Source organism: Acanthaster planci, linkage group LG13 (assembly GCF_054643075.1).
Source record: "Acanthaster planci isolate LZ-2023a linkage group LG13, COTS_SCS, whole genome shotgun sequence".
In the NCBI taxonomy this organism is placed as follows: Eukaryota; Metazoa; Echinodermata; class Asteroidea; order Valvatida; family Acanthasteridae; genus Acanthaster; species Acanthaster planci.
In genome coordinates this window covers 469,333-491,972 of record NC_141789.1, presented here as the reverse complement: position 1 = coordinate 491,972, position 22,640 = coordinate 469,333, and the positions used below count along the sequence as shown (strand labels likewise).

Below are 22,640 nucleotides of genomic sequence, written 5' to 3'. Positions count from 1 at the left end.
AAATATAGTGAAATGTATTTTCAATTTATTTTATTTTATTGTAATCTGAATATTTCCAAATTTTCAAATACAATACAGTTATGTAAATTTAGTATGTGGTTTTGAAATGATACTTATTGCTTTGTTTAGATCCTTACACTTCTCGTTTGCGAAAACAAACGAGATTCTGAATTACCTTAAATCAAGATGGCTGCTGCCTATCCCATGCTCAAGAAACGTAAAACAGCTTTGCCAAAAAAGACAGTAGAATATCCAGTAAAATATCCCGATATTAGCATATTTATTGTTGAAAGAAAAATACAACGGGTACGACTCGATCATATTAAGAATCTAGCACGGAAGAAGGGGTTTCCAGTCAGCGAGACATTGAAGTGAGATTTTATATTGCTTAATTACCTTTGCCAGTAACGATATTACTTTTTCTCAGAAACATTCTAAATAAATACAAAGATCAAAGATAAGTTTGCCTAGATTAATCTGTACAAAATATTGCTGAACATTTCATTTTCTTTTTGTAATTTGTGGCTTTTGAAGTTTTTAAGGGAAAAGTCCAGAATTACGGTCATGCTAAATCGCCTCAGTTAAGTTATGTCACGATCACTCCGTGACAATTCTCGCGGTCGGCGTGACGTCACTATAGACTTTTAACACATGGTAAAGGGGCAAATTTTGTGCTGTTCAATAATGTAAAGAAGTTCCTGGATGTCCAACCACAAGAATGCGTAAGAAGAGGTCTGAATTCCATCTCATGAATATAAATGTAGTGTCAATGAAGGATACAGCCTTCATGGCCTTACAGGGCTAAGTAACACAGAGCCAGATGAAGATTTGCCAGGGTAAAATTTCAAAGTTTAGAGTCCAAAACACTCATTATATATGTTCAGTTGAGGTATTGGGCCCAATTTCGTGACGCTGCTTACCGTAAGCGAAAAAGCGGTGTTTACTGCAGCAGAAAATTCTGTGCTCACAGCGAACTTATTTCACACGTTAGCAAGGAATTTTGGCTTGTGCGCTTGTGTACATCTAGTAACTAAGGGTTCTGTACTTAAAAGGTTAACACAGAATATTTCTGCTTGCATGGTTAGCATAGAATGGAGATCATAAGCACAAGATTCTGCTGCAAGCAGCACCATGAAAGTGGGTCCTGATCAGCTGATATTGTGATAGTGGTACAACAGCAAAAGCATGTAATTACATGTACAAGTATTATTAACACCGTGAACTGGTAGAACATCCGCTGCCTTAGTGCCTTTACCATAATATGCTTTGATTTCTTTATGTTCATCACCTGTCACCCAAAAGGGGGAAAGAGATGTGGTATCTCTGCCTTTAACATGCAGGAACTGATGGGAAGCCAGGATTGTGTGTGTGTGGGGGGGTCTAGCCTTATCTGAAGTTACCGCCAGAATTGTGGGATTCATTGTCCACTGCACCAAACCAGTTCTTGGGAATATGGTGGAAGACGAACCCCAGAGTTCTAGAAGTAATCTCAAGTCTGGATATACCAGTAGTTACGCTAGCTGCAGTCATCATAAAACTAATGAGCACAAGTGTTTTGAAATTGGATATAACGTATGATTAGTACATGTATGTATGTATGTATGTATGTATGTACATGTATGTCTTTTTTGTGCTTTTCAGTGAGTCAATCACTCACATTGTTTCAGAATTGGAGACCAGAGACGAAGTTTTAGATGTCTTGAGAGGCAGACAGTCACATGAGATTGTTCAAAGTCTCTGCAAAGAAGCTGAGATTGTATCAATGGAATGGTTTACTACCTGCATGGAGGAAGGTCTTCCGGTGCCAGTGACACATGGTCATAGATTGAAAGTAGAAGCCAAGGTATTTTATAGCAGTTTAGCAAGAAGTTCCCTTGGCCTCCTTCATCCACATTACTTGTCCCATTCCAACCCCTCCTGCCACACTCTTTGAATAGTCTTCCCAATCCTGATATATCAGTAGCAAGTTGTACAAACCCTTGTTAAATTCAAAGTCAGCAGAGCAAGTGTGCACACAGTTTGTCTTTATATTTTACCGTGAGGAACACCAAAGATCCCTTCAGCCAATCCCTGCACTCCTCCCAAAATATCAGCAGAACTAACAAATCACAGGCATACATGTATGCAGGTAAGTACATGTATTGTGCTCAATTTTCACCAGTGATGCTGTCAACTCAAGAAATCAAGAAATTTGGCAATGGACTATTGTTTCCTCATAAAGGGAAGTTTCGGTATTTACCATTATAATGAACTACTTGCTCATATCACCAGACCTGCTTTTCTAAAATTTTCAGGGTAAATGTTTTTGTTTTTGCAGGTTACAACCATAACATCATTGCCGTCAGTTTTGATGACATGCTATCAAGATGCAAAGTACTCTTGTCAACGGATCACCCCATTGAATCACCATAACAAGACGTTCACAGTAAGACACCTTGGGTTTTCAAGGAGTACAACACCTGGTCATTTACATAGGGCTTTTAATTCAGCAGACTTTAAACTTTGTTTTCTTTGGATTTTAGAGTGTCCTTAAAAAGCTTTCAACACTGCTTTAGATACATTGTTGGATGATGAATGAAAAATGTTACATGTAACTACATCTAAATTCCAATCCAGGATGCACTTGAAGTCTTGGAGAAGCATGCAGACTTTCTGGGGGGAGACAACAATGCATCACGTGCTCTAGCATTCCGCAAAGCGTCTGCTGCCCTCAAGGCCTTACCAAGACCAGTCAGGAGTATGAATGAAGTTGACAACCTCTGTGACCTGAAAGGTGGCAGACATTGCAAGAGAGTTGTCCAGGTACAAGACCTGCCCAAGCCCAATGATTTAACACGCTATCAAGGCACTAAAATCTTGAGAACCATCAACAAAGGGATAGGATGATAAGCTTGTAGATGATTAGCACAGTTTTGGATAGGTCATAGTTCCAACCTGATTTCTGTGAACTTTCAATCTTTATAGCCCATCTGTTCTATTGGTTCATGGACATAGTTGAATTTCACCAAGTTTAAAGGAGTGAGGATTGACCAAGATGCTAAGCTAGAATCAGATGCCTTTTTAATTTTTTTTTTCCCCTGTGTTTTCATCAGGAGATTCTGGAAGAAGGATTCTCCTCAGAGATTGAAGACATCTTGAATGATGTGTGGTTCCAGACCATGAAGGTAGGTCAAGTGTGACAGCTACCAGTGCACTATGCATTGTTTGGGACCTAACCATTGTTAAACCAAAAAGGTAAAAACACCCATCAAAATATACATGGATTAAAACTTGGCTATGTTAGCTCACAATAGGCACTCTGACACAAGTCGAGTCACTCTGACACAAGTCTGACTCAAGTCGCTTTTTGTGACTCGTGACTTGACTTGTAACTATCAATTTTTGACTCGTGACTTGACTTTGACTTGCATATTAGGACTTTTTACCAACGCAAGTCAGAAAACTACTCAATCGAACCCATTAAAGTTTTAAATTAGGTCTATCAACTTATGCCTTGCGTTCTTAACACCATAAGCACACATCTTGCAACTTTACTTGTACTTGGATATTATGGCTTGCTTATGTTCGGACCAATATGATTTGTGACTTGACTCGACTTAAATGACTTGTGACTTGGCTTAGATTTGCAAAAATTGACTTGTGACTTGATTTGGACTTGCAAATATTGACTTGCTACCACCTCTGAGAAAGAGGATACTGGCATTGTACATCTTCCAAACATATAGAGGGTTACCTTTAGCAGCATTGAAGAATGTTTTACATTGAGCTTATTTCCCACTTTTATGTTGAATTAAATAATTTGATCAGCACAAATAATCGATTTCTTTATGTGTGCCATTTCACTGACATCTACTGCTATTTTTCTTCCAGCTATTTACAGGCATTTTTGGTTGCGGGGCGGCAACTAGTCGAAAGTGGTATGACATGAATCTGAGAAGTTTAGAAGATATCAGAAACTGCCCAGAGGTCAACTTGACTACAGAGCAAAGATATGGTAAGTGCCTTCACACAGCTCCAGAGGGGATAAAATTATGAAAGGGGGAAATAGTTTGTGCCCACTTACCTGTGCAGCCTACACAGTTTACGTCAAGGTATAGATAACTGCTCATACTGAAAGCCGAGTTTTATGTTTCATTTTTATTGTTTTCCCCTTATAAAACTCAGTCATTCCACTTGCTGTCCCCTAGGCCTTGACTTCTACGATGATATCAATACTCCAGTTACTAGACATGAAGCAGAGGTTATACAGCAGATAGTTGAAGCAGAAGCTGAGCAGATCTTACCTGGAGCCACAGTCACAGTCACAGGAGGTTTTAGCAGGTCAGTTGTCTGTTGGTCTGTGAGACTCTCTGTCTGTTTGTCTTTATACCTGATATCAATTTTGTTAGTTTGAAACCTTTTATTTACTAAATGCTCTTAGCATATTTTTTGTGTAAAAACTTGCCGTAATCAATTTTGTTAACTTGAACGACCACTGTCAACCAATCAGATATATCTAGACACTGATATTTCCCATCTCTATCATCAGAGGGAAGGGCACTGGTCATGATGTAGATCTTCTTATTTCTCATCCTGTGGAGGGCAAAGAGGAGGGATTACTGGCTCAAATCCTCAATGCCTTACACAAGAAGAATTTTCTTGCATACACGGATGTTCAGAACAGCTCTTACAGCGAAGCAGCAATGAGACAGGTGAGTTTCCTCTCAGGATGAGTTTTATTTCTTGTCATTTTGGGATGAAACCAGGTCACTTTCACCTACATTGTACTTGACCTCCACATAATAACTTGTAAAAATAAGCAGTGTTTTGCCTGTGTGGAAGTTTGGAACTTGATATTCTGAGGGGGAAGTTACTCTATCAAGATACTTTCCCCCCAAAATAGAGAGTTACCTTTATGAATTTGCAAGGTTATATTAGGTATTTGATGGCTATGACCTCTCTCCAGAGATCTTGACAACCGCCCAGAGAACCAGTTACACTTGATGCACAGTGCCGATGTGCTAATTTACTCTTAATTTCTGTGGCAATTACATTTCAGATCAAACGTAGTCAGGTCATGGACCATTTCGAGCGCTGTTTCAGTATATTTCGCCTACCAAGACACCTGACAAGAGATGATGGTAAACTCAGTACTGACGGTCACAAAGAGGAACAAACCGATCCCAGTAAAAGCCCACATGAAAGAACTACTGCAAGGACAATATTGCCACTCGACGTAGCCTACCGAGACACAGAAAACTTTCCTCAGGAAACTCTGGAGAGAGATCAAAGCAACAGCAATAGGAGCACTGCTGGTAAGAATGCTAGCACTGAGTCACGGCATGTAGGAACATCATCAGGTCTAAAGCAGATACTCCGTGTTGATCTGGAGGCGGGAACTCTTAGAGATGGAGGTCGGAACTGGGTGGCTCGACGAGTAGATCTGATCATCACACCACAGAGTCAGTATGCATTTGCTCTCATGGGATGGATAGGATCACGGATGTTCAACAGATCAATCAGGGACTACGCTAACCGGGAGATGAACATGACGCTGACAAGCCATGGATTGTTTGATAAAACAAAGGTAAGCTGAAATCAGAAAGCTAAGTACACACTCTTAATTTCTAAACATCCAACAGCGCATTCCGTGACAATTGTACATGAAGTGACAATTTCAGAGGACAATGAAAAAATGTATCTCAGTTTTAGAGTTGGAGGAAAACTTCCAGTAGGTATTCCAGGGAAAATAGAGGGAATCAGGCGTGGACCGAAAACCCAATCCACATGTTGACCTAAAGTGGGATGCAAACCTGGGTCACAGAGATGGAAGGCAAGGAAAGAGCCACTTCACCAATTTAACTCCACATGATGTGGATTAACCACTTGCTGCTGGGTTTAATTTGAATTTGCAGGACGAGTTCCTGGGCGATTTTCAAGATTTTCCGTAACTATCAAAATTCTGCAAAAATTCATTACTTCATTTACTAGACATTTACATCCACATGAATGACTGTCTGGTGGCTACTTTAATCTGACAGGGAACCTTTATTGACGGCGAAGTATTTAAGCCAGGCCTGCCGCCTAGTAAAGAGAGCCCAGACCTGTTGTGTAACCCTTTGTTCCAGAAATTGGCCCAGTGCGTTGCTGAATGCCATTGGCATCTTATCAAATGGGGCCGGATTAGCGTGCAGCGTTACCGTATCGCTCATCACTGGAGTGCTTTTGCCCTCACTGATGAGCTGCTGGCACTGAATACCACAGTGGTATACAGTTTGAAAACAATGAAACAGCTTGGTCTTTTGTTACGATTACGGTCTTTTTTGTTACAAGGCCCAGTTTTTTTGTCCGATTTCGGTTATCCCGGCTATGTATACAAACCCAAGGTGCCCGGCTCTGGAAACCCCGGAGGCAAGTGGTTAACACTGGCTGACAACTGCCGTATGATTGCTCACCACACAGGGTTAACCACTTGCCGCCGGGGGCTCCGGTAGCAGAGCCATAGGCCTTATATTCATGGCCGGGGTCTCCAAACAAAAGACCAGGCTGCTGGGCATTACCGACATTTTTCACTCTCAAAAGTGGAGATAATCCAGCCTTGTTTTAAAACAGTATACCATGGTTTGAGGCATTTAGAGCGAACGTATTACCACCAGGGACAAAAGCGCTCCACCACCGCAGTGATGAGCCACACAGCACTGCTGCACGCTAATCTGGCCCCTGTTGAAAAGAGGTTAGCAGTGCACTGAGCCAGGTTCGTGAACAAAAGAAAGTTATTTAACACCGCACAATCTGGGCTCTTTTTACAAGGCTGTAGGCCTGGCTGAAACACTCGGGTGTCAATGAAGGTCATCTGTCAACTTAAAGTAGTGCCTAAAGATTATTTCATGTGGGTATAAACGTCCATTAAATGAAATGATGAATTTTTGAAGAATTTTAAAAAACAGAAAAAATTATAATTATCCCAGCCCCGCATCATCAACATTGATAACTAACCATGGCGCAAAGTGGTTAATAAAGAACTTCCAAAACACAAAAACATATTGCGTACAGAAAGAACTTTCCTGGTTAAAAAAGGGGCCAATCAAAATCAAATGCCAGGGTTGTTTGTGACAGGTGGTTTGGCTGTTTTTTTATAGCAGAATGAGTCATTAGTCATTAATTTTTGAAATGGTATAAATTTTGCACACTGTAAAAACAAGAGTGACAGTACTTATAATCACCGCGTCAAGCATAAATTATGTGTACAACTATCCTTTCCCAGGGCACGCTATCAGCACATTAGCCATTTTAAGAGGGTTTAAATTTTATGATATTTTCAAAATACAAGCAGAAAAACTGGAATGAAATTTTATAATTTTTGGTCATTTTTGTATCAAATGGCATTGATTTTGATAACATTCTTTTCTTCAGAATGCATTGATTTCTGCCAAGACACAAAGGGAAATCTTTGAACATCTCAAACTTGAATACAGAGAACCTGAAGAACGGAATTGTTGAGATGTGAACCTGATACAGTGGGCATCTTGCCTTAAGGTATGACTTGACATACTACACCCGTAATAATCTGCTTCATTGATGATCATTTTTATAAACGTTTAGATCAAGTAATGACTAATCACCCCTTCTGCCATTACATAAAGCAACAGCCATCTTTCAGTTTTGCAAATCTATTTGTTTTTAATGTTAATAGCATATGAGATATGATGGGAGGCCACATTTTTAAAATCTATTTTAGATATGAACACAAAATATGCAAGAGTGATAGATGTGGAGTTTTTTTTCACTGGTTTTATTTCAAGGAAAGCATCCACTTAAATCTGAACTGGCCTTGGTAGAAACACCATGTGAAACTCTACAGCACAATTCATCTTATGTATAATTTCCACAATAGTCTTGCTAGGATTAATTCAATTCAAATGTATGTATATATACATTGTACATGTACGGCTAGGATGATGTAGTGTAAGTTTTCACATCTGGAAGTATCAAATGGCATTTCAGTAGAGTATTGTCATTGCTAAAGTTTTCCAGCTACATATTAATATGGGTCAAAGATATTGATACACATTGTTAGTTGAAGGAGAAATTAATATCTTAACTTCCAAATCTGAAAATGTATAATGTACACGTTTTAAACAAAATTTGAGGGCATATTGCAAGAATAAGAGAAGGTATTTAATGATTTAATATGACCAAAATAACCCTTTTCTTGAAACAAATGGTACTTTTTACAAGTTACATTATGAAGTATAACAAGAAAAGCTCTGAAATAACAAAATTAGGTCTAATCTCCAGGCTTTTTGATACGCCCTTTCCGATTCCTTCACTTATTTGTTATTTAAGCAAGCCAGGTAGAAAATAGAGTAGCCATTTCAACTGCATTTAAGTAGGAACTAAACATGTATAAATTTTTTTTTCAGAAGTTAACAAAATGGACACCAAAATTTCCAATGACTAGTGTATGACCTTTGACATGTTGACACTTGTTGCTTTTGAATAAACGGCACATTTTAAGTTAAACCAACTGCCAAAGAACAGTATAGATTGACTGCATCAAGTCAAATATCAGCATTGACCATTTGCATGTACCGTATTCCAAAGCTTTCATGATTTTTTAAACTATTCAGTAGGTTAGTTGAGAAGCTTTTGGTTGTTTAGCATAACTTGTAGCATCTACACAGTATCACTTGGATCAATTCCGGTACTCACATCTGTGTTACAATTGTAATGCACCTCTTAAATAAACATTCACAAATACAAATAGGCTGTTTATCAAACAGCAAAGTAGATAAATTTGAAAACCCTTCAGACTGATTCCATTGTTCGATCCAGATATTCAAGATTGCCAGAAAAGTTGCTCTTCCTTGCATCAGTGTTTATATTTTTATCAAAATAGACAAATCTAAAGAGAAAATAGTTGAATAGAACTCTTAGGAATAATACAATGTACAAGTTCACACGTCTGTTTTGCACCAACAACGTCGATACTTTTTCAACATGTTTTGCCATCGAAAATTCTTGGTCAAGTGGGGAATTATTCAACTGTCATCTTTTTCAAGTATCTTTCGAAGATCTTCAGTAATCATAAGCAATTCAAACCACATTAATTTACATAGGATCATAAATCAGTCAACACAATTTCAGACATGTAATGCAATTCAGCTCAATTAAACCTTTTTCAACGCAAGGCCTGAAAATCCCAAAATGACCAAAAAAACTAACATTTCATCCAAAATCTGTACAAGGATTCAACCAAAAGCAGAGACACCTGTTGTCAAACTGAAAACCTTACCGGTACTTAACTCTTTCCTGAATAGTTGATTAAGAATTACTCTTACAAAGGTAACTTTTTTTTCCAGTTTTACATTTTAACAACATGCATTTTCTTCTTTTTCCATTTCTTTATATTCTACTTCAAAAAATATGGACACCCCTGCCAGGAAGCTGATATCAAATCAATTAAGGAACGCATACTAATTATATTCACACTTCAACAATGTACAATGAATTGATTTACTTAAATCAATTATGCAGGTTGTCTCTAGAGGGCAGTATATAATAGATTGGAATTGATGGTGATGGTTTGCAAGTAATTTACATATTGACTCTAGGGAAATCCAAATGATTTCCAGTGAGATTCAGTCCACTCAACCCTCTAAATGCAACCAGGGAATAATTGATATAATAAGGATGGGTTCATACTTCATACAAAAACCCACACCCAAGCAAATTTTAATGACATACAGTAAACTCCGTCAGCACCCAAAATTTGTGACGACTTACGCAAAGGCCGACTTCTACATGTGCTGTAAGTCTTCATTGTGTCGACTTACATGAAATGATGAAATGTACGTTAACATGATAAATGTACATGCATGTGATTGGGTTGCAACACTCAAAATATCTACAGGTAGGCCAAACATGGAGGAAGGAAAAGACAATGAAAACGTGACAAGGTTTGCAAGGCTCCAAAGTTTTGACAAAAGAATTGGATTTTGTGAAGTGCAGCAGTCCATCAGTGCGAATGGAGTGCCCTCGTGTACATGTACATGGACCAGTAAATGCTGAATTCGCCTGGCGACAGCCCAATAAAACCTTGCACTCCATTAGACTGCTGAAAATACATGCACTAAACCCTTAAAAATACATGAAAGCAGAAAATACTTTGGAAAATAGAGGGGGATCTAGTTCTGTGACCTACATGTAGCTGAAGTATTTCAGAAGTTTTTCAATGATTGCGTCATGTTTTCCGAGTGTCAAAGTTTGGAGTGTACTTTGAGTTGTCATGGGTGTCACTGGCTCCCGGCCATTCCATGATGTCCTTGCAATTTTTTTGGCCGTAGACATCCGTGTGCCGCACAGGCTTTATTGAGTCTCGTGCGCTTCCACCACACTGCACTCAAAATGCAACTTGTCTCATGCTTGGGCCGTGGGAAAGCAGAAATTATCAATTTTGATTCACCCATCATATTCCATGCATATACATGTATTGTTTGCAGGAAAATTCCATACAATTCTACATGACATGTACATGTGATATCCTCTAAATGTACAGAGAAAGTTCTGGGATCCATCCATGATAAAGGTATCTGCAATCAATGTGCTGGGACGTGTCCTGACTGTACCGCTACATTAAAACCAATGCAGCGATTGTGGACCGTGCCAATAAACAGACATCGCCGTGTGACTTTCCACTTACACTTCTTGTCAATCACAAAGCAGAAGCGGATGCCACCATGGGATTTTTTAAATGCCGACTTACACAAAGAATTTTGTTGTGCTTTTTGTGGAAATGCAACCAAGAGTAACACGCCAACTTAGGCAAAATGACGACTTATAAAAGCCGACTTGGAAATAAAAATTCTTATGGAAATGCATTACAGATGATAAGGACTTTCGTAAGACTGCTAACTTGAGTGATTTGCCGAGTTGTGTGATGTTGACATAGCTGAAGTTTACTGTACTGACACTGTTCCATAAGCTGGAAAATTTGCTTGGATGTTGGGTACGTTTGAAGTACCTACTTGGTTTAAGTCATTATCTGTGCTTGGTAGTGGCTGGGGTGTTTGGACAGTTCTTTACTCTTTCAGACGGCCGCCGTCTCCCTCCGAGACAAAACGCTTGCGGACCCTGCAGATTGTAATCATAAACCAACCAAAACACAGAGGAATTACACAACTGTACATATAAACAATAAGTTCCAAGAATATTGGCATGCAATCTTTTGTTGAGAGGCATACATGTGTATTGAGTTCATGGTTAACAATCTCAGATTAATCCAAGGAATAAACTTTCAACCCTGACATCCCAAAGCTGACTTAAAGTTACAACTGTCAAACTGATGCTGAACTTCATATTTCTACTCTGTTTCTAGTGAAACCAACGGTATCACTCATTAAACAGAAGCTTTAACTTGGGAGGGTGGTGTTAAAAGTTACTTTGATGACTTTTATAACAAATCATGAGTCTCCTTTCAGTAATGAAACTGCATAACGTCTTAATGTGTTTGAATTTTTTAATCTTTACTGTAACATCCAGGATCAGTTTGGGGTTCTGCCTTTCTGGACAAGTTGCAAGCTTCAGCTTCCCTTCCTCAATGCAATGTCTGGAGAGTTGCTCATGTCTAACTACGATATCTTGGGGTTTCATGGCTTACCTAGTTGGCACCTCAGCTCTCAGCTGTGCAGAGATGAATCCTTGCTGGCGACTGATATCTGCAAACTTCTCCAGGATAGAGAAAGCATGAGGGACATCTATCACAATGTCCGGCAGAGCAGTGAATATGCGACGAAATCCCTACAAGAGAAAACAGGACATCAATACAGTTGTAACTTCACATCAACTTGGACGGCCTTGACAAGTTTTAAGCAGACTGACAACACCTGTGATCATTGTGGAATACAGAGAAATGGACTGTACATGTTCCCTATTTAGAATTTGAGTTCACAGGGAAGTGTTCTTGATCTCTGGGCAGACTGCTTCCTGTTGGGTTCAGCATGCATTTCAAACTAGAGCAGGTGGTTTTTCCCAGTCAGGCATCCATAGTGCTTTGGGATAGAGCCAAATTATTGCCTTGAAAAATGAAAGTATAAATACATGTAGTGTGTTACTGACACTGGCTTAATTCAAAGAGGAGAATCTGTCAAGATACAGGAAAACTTCTGGGAGAAACACTCAGAAAATGTGGGTTTATGTTCAATACTTGGTTGAATGCTAAAATAAACTACTTTTACTCTACTTTGTGGATACAGACAGCCCAGCTTTACTCACAGTGTTCATCTGGTCAATGGTGATAATGTTGCTGTCAAAGAGGGTCTTAAGAAGCTGAGCCATGGTTGATGCCACTCGTTCCACTGTCTCAAATTGCTCAAGAACCATATAGACAGCCTGCAATTAGGGAAATTAAACAGACTTAAAAGATGGATTCCTAATGGGTAGACTTAAAAGAGCAAGAAAGTTTCATTTTATTTTCAAATGAGCCATTCCATACTTTTTAACTAATCAATGATAGGCCCCTCCCCAAACATGAGGACAGTATGAAAAAAATTTCCAGTGTGAATGTTGTGTGATTTTTGTAAAAATTAGACTTCATCCACAGGAAAAAATGCAAATAGCTCAAATCCAGCTTTGTTCAAGGTGGGTTAATGGATTCTCAAATTTACCAGTTCCGGCTTTTGCTTTTGTTGGGTTCTGGTGGTATTTGCAGGGTTTCTGCGACCTGGTAAAGTCATGGAAATGTGTTTTTCCTTTTTCAGGCCTTGAAAAGTCTTGGAATTTTGTAAAAATGACTGAAGTCATGGAAGTCATAAAACACTCTGTGATTTTTATTATCAGAAATAAGTGCATAAAATCTATGATTGTAGTTGCAACCTAAAAGGCTGAATAGTCTGAGAAATTGCATTATTTGGTTGTGGATTTTCAAAATTTGGTCATGGAAAACATGCAGGAACCCTGTATCTGTGAGTGACTGGATCATAAAATAAAATCCTATAGACTAATCCAATTAGATGCCATAACTGAGGTAACACAGCAATCGCACGCACATTCTTCAGCTTGACACTTCTGCATTTGGCAAATCAAGACATTCTACTTGTCAAAGAGGCATGTAATGCATGCACCAACTCTCCGTGAACGTTGCACCACCACACTATGGCTTCTAATTCTGGTTGTCTAATTACACTATCTATAATCTATAAAGATAACTGGGCAGGAGGGTAGATCACCTACCTCATAGACAAGTTCATGGTGGAAATGAGGCACATCTAGATCCTTCAAGCAATGAATGGCCTCTTGGATGTCTCCAGATGACAGATATTCCTTCAGAAGCAGCACCATCTGAGGATACGAAAGGAAAAAAGACCAAGCAGGGATGAGGAAAATATCAACAGCAGACTAAAGGAAAAAAGACCAAGCAGGGATGAGGAAAATATCAACAGCAGACTAAAGGAAAAAAGACCAAGCAGGGATGAGGAAAATATCAAGAACAGACTATAATGTTTGATATGTCTTCACATTCTCCCAGTACAGAGTATTAAAAACCAAATGTCACATCTTAATTCACGAAAAAAACTCATTACCTAGCAAAATTGCATTTCACCTTCATTTTCCACGCCAACAACAGAATTCATTTTCCTCATAATTTCAACAAAGTTCATTCCTACCTTTTTGATGAGTACTTTGACAGGTCTACGGCCGCCTCCAACTCCCCAGACATTATCCAGCTTCAGCATACCATGCTTCATGTTCAACAGCAGGTCAGCACCATCCAAAGCCCGGTGGCTTTGAAGCAAATTGTCAAAAAAAAGCTAACCATTATGTGTGTCACCCAAATCACTGTTATGATCGTCATGACTTGTGTATGCTCTCAGGTCGTGCTCAGTAACAACTCATCTTACAGCCAAGCCCTGATACAGCAATTTGAAATATTGCCAAGCCACTCCTATTTGGCATGCTGTTGTAAACAGTCATAGCCACTGAAAAAAATTCTAACCTCAGACCTGGCTGTGCACTTTTGTCCATAGAAGTGATGTCATTTGAGAGTAACCTTTCTTTTTCACTGTTTCACTGAATACAACACTGTCTTGGATCCTGCATACCTCATGTGATCTTCATGGAGGTCCTCCTTGAACTTCTGCACAAATCTGGGGGCAAGGCAGTCATCAGCGATGGCGCGAGCAATGAACTTGCCAAGAGCCTGATGATAAATCAAACAAAAAACTGAGCATCACATTTAACCACTTGATGCCGGATGACGTGTAAACAGACATAAATTTTCGTATTTGTTCCCCCCGAGGACGTGCACCAAACTTGTTTAAGAATTCTTTTTTATTTCCGCGGTTGATGTATCAACGCATCGTGCTTGGTTGGATCAAAGCACAATTGTAAAGTTGAAGAATCTGTGGGTAAACCCCCACCGGCAGCTTTTTGGGTAAGAAAATCTGACGTTAACTGGTGAATAACTGGTACAAAAAGACTTGGTTCTCATGATATCATGGTCAAGAGGCTGGGAAGAGCAGATTTTTCAGTATTTCCTCCCAAATGAACGGGTTATGTCTTGGGGGTTGAAGTAATAACACATCAAATACAAGGTGTATTTTAAATTAAATTTCCAGAAAAATTCTGAAGTTTCATAAGGAATGCCTGCACTCTGTATTGAGCACTACACAGCGAGATTTGTTCAAGATTTTCATTAACAAGAGGAGTATGACAGGTTTGAATTATTTATTTGATCGTGTCTCCCAATCCTTGTTTGAAATTTTGTCTGAATATTTGATCATTGAATGCTTTATTTTTTCAAAAGATTTGAGATAAGAAAGTATACACTGACAGTTGACTGGCGCTGATTGCTTTCAAAAACTTAAAAAAGTAAAAGCATCAATCCACAAAATGGATAACCTTTAAGAGACAAAACAGTCAAGTGAGAGTACAATATGGTACATTCAATAACTTTGTCCCTGCTCACATAACACAGTATCTCACTCATTTTAACCAATAAATCACACCACAATGACAAATGTGAAGCCACAAGAATATGCTGAATGTGAAATGAAATGTGTGGGTGACACACGATCATCCTGTTTGCTCAAAGCAAGGTGTGAAATATCATATTTGAGGCTAAATATGACCCTACAGAATCACACTCGTCAACAGCGTGACTTTCGTTTCACACTTAGGATAGTCTATGGGTTTAAAAATCTCAAAATAAGTATTTACTAATAAAGCTACTGGTGAAGGTTTTTCACTTCTCCTGATGATGCATTCATTACGGACAAGTGAAAAAGACAATTTTCAAGATGTATTTCTGCGTTGGGGAGATGTTAATTTATATAACAGGTTTTGCCCTTATATCCAATGTATATATTGATAAACACTGTATGCTCAGTGCTTGTCCAAGAGCTTGCGAAAAAATTCACAAGCTTTCTCGGGTGGGAAAATAGTTCGCGGTACCCGCTGCTTCACCTGACTCGGACAGGCCAGCCGACCACGGCAAGCTCAGTGGTCAAGTGGTTAAGACGTCTGCACTAGTAAGCAGGAGGTCGTGGGTTCAAGTCCCATCCGAGTAAGCTTGTGAATTTTTTCGCAAGCTCTTGGACAAGCACTGAGCATACAGTGTTTATCAATATATACGTTAAGTATAAGGGCGACACCCGTTCTATAAGTGAAATAGACAAGAAAATAATGAAATTACCTTTGACTTTATAAAGGTTTCTGGTACTATGTTTTGCTTCTCTTTTCTAAGTACAGTACCTATTCTGAAATAAAATTTGCTACAAATGCACTGAAAGAACTTACAGAAGGAGCCTCCGGAGTATCCAGGCTGAGATCAGGCAAGCTGTGAAGCAAATTCTCAAAAGCAGCCTCCAGCTCTATCTCAGACACAACCTTTAACCCATAGAGGTCAGATAGAAGCACAGAGGTCATTTCCTTCTCGGGGTCCTTTTTCTCCATAGCCAGGGTAACAGCAACAGAAGCGACTTCGTGACGGTCAGAGCCATCAATGTTTAGCTGAGACAGACATGCCTGCAAGAAAACATGAAACATGTTATCAAGAATTACAACGCACTCTGGCAATAATTATAACACAGGTCTTGAACGATGGGCACTTGGCAAATGACACTTTTGGCAAGACGATCTGCATTAATAATGTAGCAAGCCTAAGGCAGGTCTGGGAGCAGCAACACTACTTTGGGGATGTATACGTGTGGCCTAGTGGTTAAGGTTTCTAACTTCTGATCATAGGGTCGAGGGTTCGGATTCTGGCCATTGATTACATGCTGTGACCTTAGGCAAACTTCATCAATATGTGCCTCTCTCTACCCAGGAGTAGATGGGTACCTGTGAGGGCAGATAGGGTTAGGCTGCTTGCATCTGATATGGCAGCTCCCTATGTACTCCCTAAGGAATTGAGACAGTCTTACTAACATGCTTATGTTCAGATATTGAGAGCCCTATTAGCAGGGATGATAATATAATTATCAAGGCCTTCCAACTGACAACTACCGTTAGATACTGCGTGCTTTATTAATTTTCTGCTGATACATGTATTATATTTATTACTCATCTGTCCTGGATAATTCAGTTTATAAACTCCAATTTGTTTGTCTTGAAGGAATTATTAGATACATTCCTGCAGTGGCTCAGATAATCTCTTACAGCCACTTCATCAGTGTCTCCATGTTCAAAGTACTCCTGTATGATTGGTTCCACCATGTCTTGAAGCTCCTCCCCCCTTAGTTTGGGAGTGATGGCCTTCAAGGCAATCTCTGCCTGCAAAGCAAGACACACACATATCAACTGTAAACTACCATATCGGTACTGCCCATATGCAGACAGGAAATTGAATACGCCAATATCATCACTCATTTCCCATAACCCTGTGTCAACACTTTTTCACGAGCTCCAAGCACAAAACACAAACGTCACAGAGAATCCTAAACACTAATTTGTCAGACCTACTGCATGTAATATATTACTATAAAGTCTAAAAGACTACACATTTTCTTATACTACGTAACTACACGTTCAAATTTTGATATAGTTTAATTTTTAATTTCCACATATTTATCTTAACTCCATTTTGAATGTTGCTTTTTGGGTTCAACTTTCAAAAACCACAGTCTGAGTTATAAACTTCAATGTTCATGAATTAAGTGTTTGCCAGTGACTTCAACCCTTCATCAAATTCGATGACCCTTTTTTCAATGATTTTTGATACAGCCTTATGATTTACATAAACCAAATCACAACGGGGAATTCAATCTTAGCATACAATCTACATTTAACAGCAGTGAGTCACACTAATTTAATTGTCATGTGGTCATGGCAGCCTGGGATAAAGTTTCTGGAAGTGTAAGGTCAAAGGGTTGACCTACAACTTCCTGGAAAAATATACAGCAATCGTGACAGGGGGTATCTGTAGTCTTGGCAGGGGCCAAAAAACGAATTCATTTTGAGTGCAGTGAGCTGATAACAAATATGTATGGCTTAAGTTTTGTCTTGTCTGTCTCCATACAGCCATGCACCAAATCATTTATTTCAATAAAGTTAAATGAATACAATAATGTCTTTTGAATCTTTTAATTCTATTCAGTTTATGTTAATTCAAGTTTTTTTTTCTTTTACTTATTTTTCTGTTCATTAATTAATGTGTAAATCAATCAACACACATTTTATGTGACATCCAATTAAAGTTTTGGAAATTCTGAGTTACAGGTACATGTACATGTAGGCCTGTTTTTCCTTCATGGCAAATTTTTGGTTTCTTGTTTGCCCACAAGTCATGTTCAAACCTTGATTATTTTAATTAGCTAGGCCCTGTGGAGACAGACCACTGACCTTTGCTTTGACAGCACCTGCTTTTAGATTACAGTTTATATAATTCAGTCTTGGTAATTGTTGTTTTATCCATGGCTTCATAGCTTATAAACAAAACCTTGGTTTTATACTAGCACAAACAGTGGTTCCTAATTGCCCACAGGCCTGCTATTACTACTTATAATATGAAATGATGATGCTGATTTCTTGTTTCCATGGGTCACAGACTTTGAATTTTAGTCAAAATAATCACTGAAACTATTAAAGCTACAGGCAATAGCAAGGTCAGCTGAAAAAAGGGTGATTCTGGAATGTCAGACTTGGATCTTCTACCTATGATTTGTATGAATTCAGCACACAACTACTCAATGCATATCTGCATAATCCCTGAATATTAGTGCAGTAAACTCTAACCAGTAAGTAAATTGTGCACAATAAGCAGCCTTTTGTTACTCTGTTATGCATCGACAAGCCGCCCACACAGATCCATTCCATACCTCATATACAAAATACAAAGGAGCTGTTCGAATACAAGTCTGCACAAGTACAGAGTACAGGTAGGCCTACATGTACTGTACATGTGTTAATCCCCACCTCAGTGTTAGGTTCAGCAGTTCCTGTTTGTTGTAATTGTGGGTTTAATTTTGCAATTTTAAATGTTCTAACACACACCCAAGAGTTAAAAGTCATGTAGGAAAAACTACTGTATTTCATAAACAATGCTCTCTGAAATGCTAGAAATAGCTAACCATTTCATTTACACCTAGTAAATTTCCATCGTGCTGATTATTGTGCTGCAATAACCTTTGTACCCTCTTGTGTGAATGAGTAACAGACTTGGACAGGGAACAATGTCAACATCATGGCTGCTAGGGCCTGGGAATCAGCAGACACCACCAGATGTGTTGGAGTTAAAAGCTGATAATTTAAGTGGGTCAAACCGAATGCAGAATGGATATGGATGATAAATTCTAATTAAACCTGAGCTGAAAATTTGCCAGTTCATTAATATCTAACAAAAGAGCTGTGTAACAAAGCCAAATCCATAGCAACTTCTTCCAATTAAATTTTGCTACTGAATTTAAGAAAGTGTCAGAAATAGCAAATAATTCCAGAAACTGACAAAACTAGTATAGAATTTACAGGGGTGATTCACAAGCTGGATTCTGTTTCAAAGGAATTATCTTCCTTAAATGGATGCTGACAAGAATGACAAAATATCATAGTCGGCCGATTTATTTTACCTTTCAATCTGAACTTTAGAAACAACACTCACAGTAAAATTGCTATTGAGAAGTTTTTTGTATTTCTGAAACTAATGTAGCTGAGAGCCATTCAATTTCAAACTATTCCACTTTCACATACCTTACATTAAGTGCAAGAAATCTAGTCATATGCTAAACAAATATAGCAGAATATGCCCTCACCCTCAACCATCACAGCCATGTGGACAGTTTCTACGTGTACACAACTAACCTGTGCATCCGAATCATAGTTAGGATCATTAACATCTTGGCAGTTAGCATCATTCTCCTCATACAAGCCAGGGGGACCCCAAGTCCCCTTACCACCAGCTCCACCTGCCAAGAGAACAAGTACAAAACTGCTATGGAAGCTCTGCAGTACCCAATGTAAGATGAGAAGTTTGCCTTGTTCCTCTTATACCAATCAGCACGGGTCTTTCATCACAAGACATGTATGTTCCCTTTTTAGGTTCACTGAAAGTCTCTTACAAAATCAAAAACATATTCAATCCAAAGTTGATAAGATCAAGAGGTTAAACACTTATAGACAAAAAACAGACCAGAAAACAAACTATGAGATTGACTTCAAAGAATGTCACTTTTTAGTGGAAACAGTACATGAGATTTTTCATTTTTACACTTGAAATTACGGTAGATACATTTTGCTTCTAAGGGCAAATATTGTCTTAATGTCTCTATCTAATGTCTAAATTGGTCCATTTTAGAAGTAAGTATTTGCAAGTTGTATGTTCATGTGCACTAAAACTGTCACTAATCCTCCTATGCACAGATACATTCTTGACACAGTTGTCATATCAGTCAAATTTCCCATATAAGTCTGCATAGTGTGTACTGGGGCACATCGAGTAGAAGGAATATTTGACTGTTTTTGACGGTTGCAGCAGATGGAGGTTTAATAAAAGAAAACAATTGCATCATGCAATGCTGCAGCATACATGCATAAATGTAGCAATAGGCCAAGGTCCACAAGGGTCACGACCCACTCCGTCAATAACCAATCCCACAAAGTTACATGTACATGTATGTGCAAACTGACATGTATTACCTCCATCAGTTTATTACACTCAGCAAGCACTAATTCTACAAATTATTTCTCTGAATACACAAAGTTATTTTGAAGTGGACTTGTTACTTCGACGGCTCCAAGAGCTGAAAATACCAGGGGGGGGGGTAAGTAAAACCCTGGACATGGAATCAGGGGACCAGCATTACTAAATTCATTCAATATTGTTGCAGGCCTTGATACATGTCCACACAGGATGAGTTTCAGGTTCAAAACTGTGTAAACAGAACGCGTATGAAATGACTGCACGTTTTTAAAAAGGAAATTCCAAATGACTCCGTGTGGCCAGGCCTGGGAATATTTTTAGTGATACATGTATGTCAATGCTATCAACTGTAAGTTGGCCTCATATTGTGCACAGTGCTGCAATGTTTACACTCTTCATGATTTGTGCTAAATTACACTTTTTTAAAGGCAGGAGCTAACAGATCAGGAAAATTCATCCGAGTAGTCATTGCAGAACCCTTCATCAATCAAAAGAAAGGGCAGACAATATACAAGTAGCATTAGTATGATTCATGAATGACAATTACAACACTTGTTTGTGAATCCCAGGGTAGCTCTGCAGACAATTCATTATTGATTAGTAAAAACCAAGTGATATTGATTTTTTTTGTTTACAAATAATATCCAATCAGGAATATTTTGAAAACAGCATGAGTCATACTCAGGATGTGTTGATGCATCATGTATTACATGTAGTGCGTGTATTTGCACCTAAAATACTAACACCTGTTGCAAGTTGCAACTGAACAAGATAGGACACGGTTTGACCAAAAAATCTAAAAAATTCTGGATTCATGTACTTTTTGTAGCATGCATGCATTATCACAACAAATAAGTAAAATGCAGTGATGGCAAAGCCACAACACTCATCAGTGTTTCAAGATCCTGTTACGCTGAGGTCAACGATTTACCTAAATCTACCAAATGCATCTTCAATCTAACCCTCCATGATATAAATCACACTAGAAAGACATTCTAGACCCCAGATCAACCACCCTATGTTATTAAAACTAAAACGATTGTGGATACATTTTAATGTACAAGTATTTTCCAACATTGCATACCACCTCCCATAAAGGGGAAAACTCCACATATTCAGTGTCAATGATGGCATTTTTGTGTCTTTTACAACAATCCTTTCAGCGGGTGAATGAACAGGTTTAAAATCCTAATGTATTTTTAATTATTTCTCAGTTTCAGAGAATTCACAGCCAGCGAGTGTGAAAAACAGGGCAAAATTAAATTTGGTATAAAATGACTTTTGGGGCCAGCTCCTGACCAGAAACTGCAGATTTTGGGGGGGGGGGTCTTACTCTGCATTGTGAACTCATGAAATGCTTTTATTACTAACCAAAAGCCTAGGGCCTCAGTTAATCTCTTCACAATGCTCTTTTATCTGGATCCATGAGCTAGTCATTAACTATTCATGGATCAAAACAAAAGGGGAACAACTCAGATAATGCAATTTTCTTTCAGGAATAAGGAATTTCAGTTTGCACAATTCCTTCATGGATGAACAAAGCTAATACATGTATATTCAAGCCTCAGCTTGTCCCCAACATGTGGGTGAAAGCTATATCTCAGCCTCTCTGCTCTGGTCAGAACAATCAAGCAAACATGAGGTCGTCCCTAACAGTTATATGCAAAGCTTTAAACCCTTTACATAACACTACACAGTACACACAATTTAAATTAAAGGAGGCCAAACAAGAAGTTGTTATGTAACATTACATAACCATCTACGCTTGCTACAACAGTTCAGCCAATCAGCGCCGATCAACATAAACACACCCCCAGACAATACACTGGACACAAAAATGCAGCCCCGTGGTCTAAGTTTCTTCCTTTGATATTGATGCGACCCCATCTATTTATAGTCTTTAATTTAAACAGTTTTCTTTCCTCATGCTTTAAGAGCAAGCTGTAACCTTAAACATATCGTCAAAGAAAAGGAAGGCATTGATTATTTGTACTGAAAACACTGTTTGATTGCCCAACAAACCTGAAAAGGGTGCTTACCCTTTTTCGGGAGTCCACGGCCTCGTCCACTGCGAGACTTTCGCATATTCTTCTCCCGCTGAGAAACGGCTACAACGCCGTTCATGGGTACCGGTGGAGTTTCCTTGGAGGGGCTCTTACGGAGTCTACGTTTGGCCTTTCGGGTGATTCTGCCCTCGAGAGCGGAGAGAGGACCGCCGTTCATACCATCACCTTCTCCAGACGGGTTGTTGTTGGTGTCTGCATCGTCGTTCGACAAGTCTCCATTTTGCTCGACGAAATCCACAACCTGTGCGTCCACCTCCATTTCTCCGGTTTCGGTCGGCAGAATCCCCTTCTCTCCTAGAGACTTACCCTATAGAGTCTCCACTGTGACCTTGGGTTAACACACAAGAGGAAACTAAGGGGGAAAGGGGAGTATTTTACCCCGAAATGTGTGTAGTTTCTTTCGGACTGATTTCAAAATAGTGTTGTTATGATTTTGCGTGATGCGACCTTGAGTGAGCTGCTCG

General features: G+C 38.9%; 2 protein-coding genes across 2 annotated transcripts; one reads left to right on the top strand and one right to left on the bottom strand.

The window, feature by feature from the left end:
• Positions 1 to 140: 140 nt before the first annotated feature.
• LOC110979948 (DNA nucleotidylexotransferase-like) lies at positions 141 to 11,664 on the top strand. The gene is made up of 11 exons (XM_022236152.2): positions 141 to 371; positions 1,642 to 1,843; positions 2,318 to 2,425; positions 2,617 to 2,802; positions 3,093 to 3,164; positions 3,871 to 3,994; positions 4,188 to 4,320; positions 4,529 to 4,691; positions 5,039 to 5,566; positions 7,393 to 7,515; positions 11,521 to 11,664. The coding sequence occupies exons 1-10, from the start codon at positions 187 to 189 to the stop codon at positions 7,477 to 7,479; spliced, it is 1,788 nt and encodes a 595-aa protein (XP_022091844.2). The 5' UTR covers positions 141 to 186; the 3' UTR covers positions 7,480 to 7,515; positions 11,521 to 11,664.
• pdcd4 (programmed cell death 4) lies at positions 7,751 to 22,640 on the bottom strand. Its single transcript, XM_022236156.2, has 10 exons — positions 22,150 to 22,640; positions 19,273 to 19,376; positions 16,636 to 16,749; positions 15,775 to 16,002; positions 14,079 to 14,176; positions 13,644 to 13,761; positions 13,210 to 13,317; positions 12,253 to 12,369; positions 11,639 to 11,778; positions 7,751 to 11,112 (listed from the first exon to the last, which is right to left on the bottom strand). The coding sequence occupies exons 1-10, from the start codon at positions 22,433 to 22,435 to the stop codon at positions 11,061 to 11,063; spliced, it is 1,365 nt and encodes a 454-aa protein (XP_022091848.1). The 5' UTR covers positions 22,436 to 22,640; the 3' UTR covers positions 7,751 to 11,060.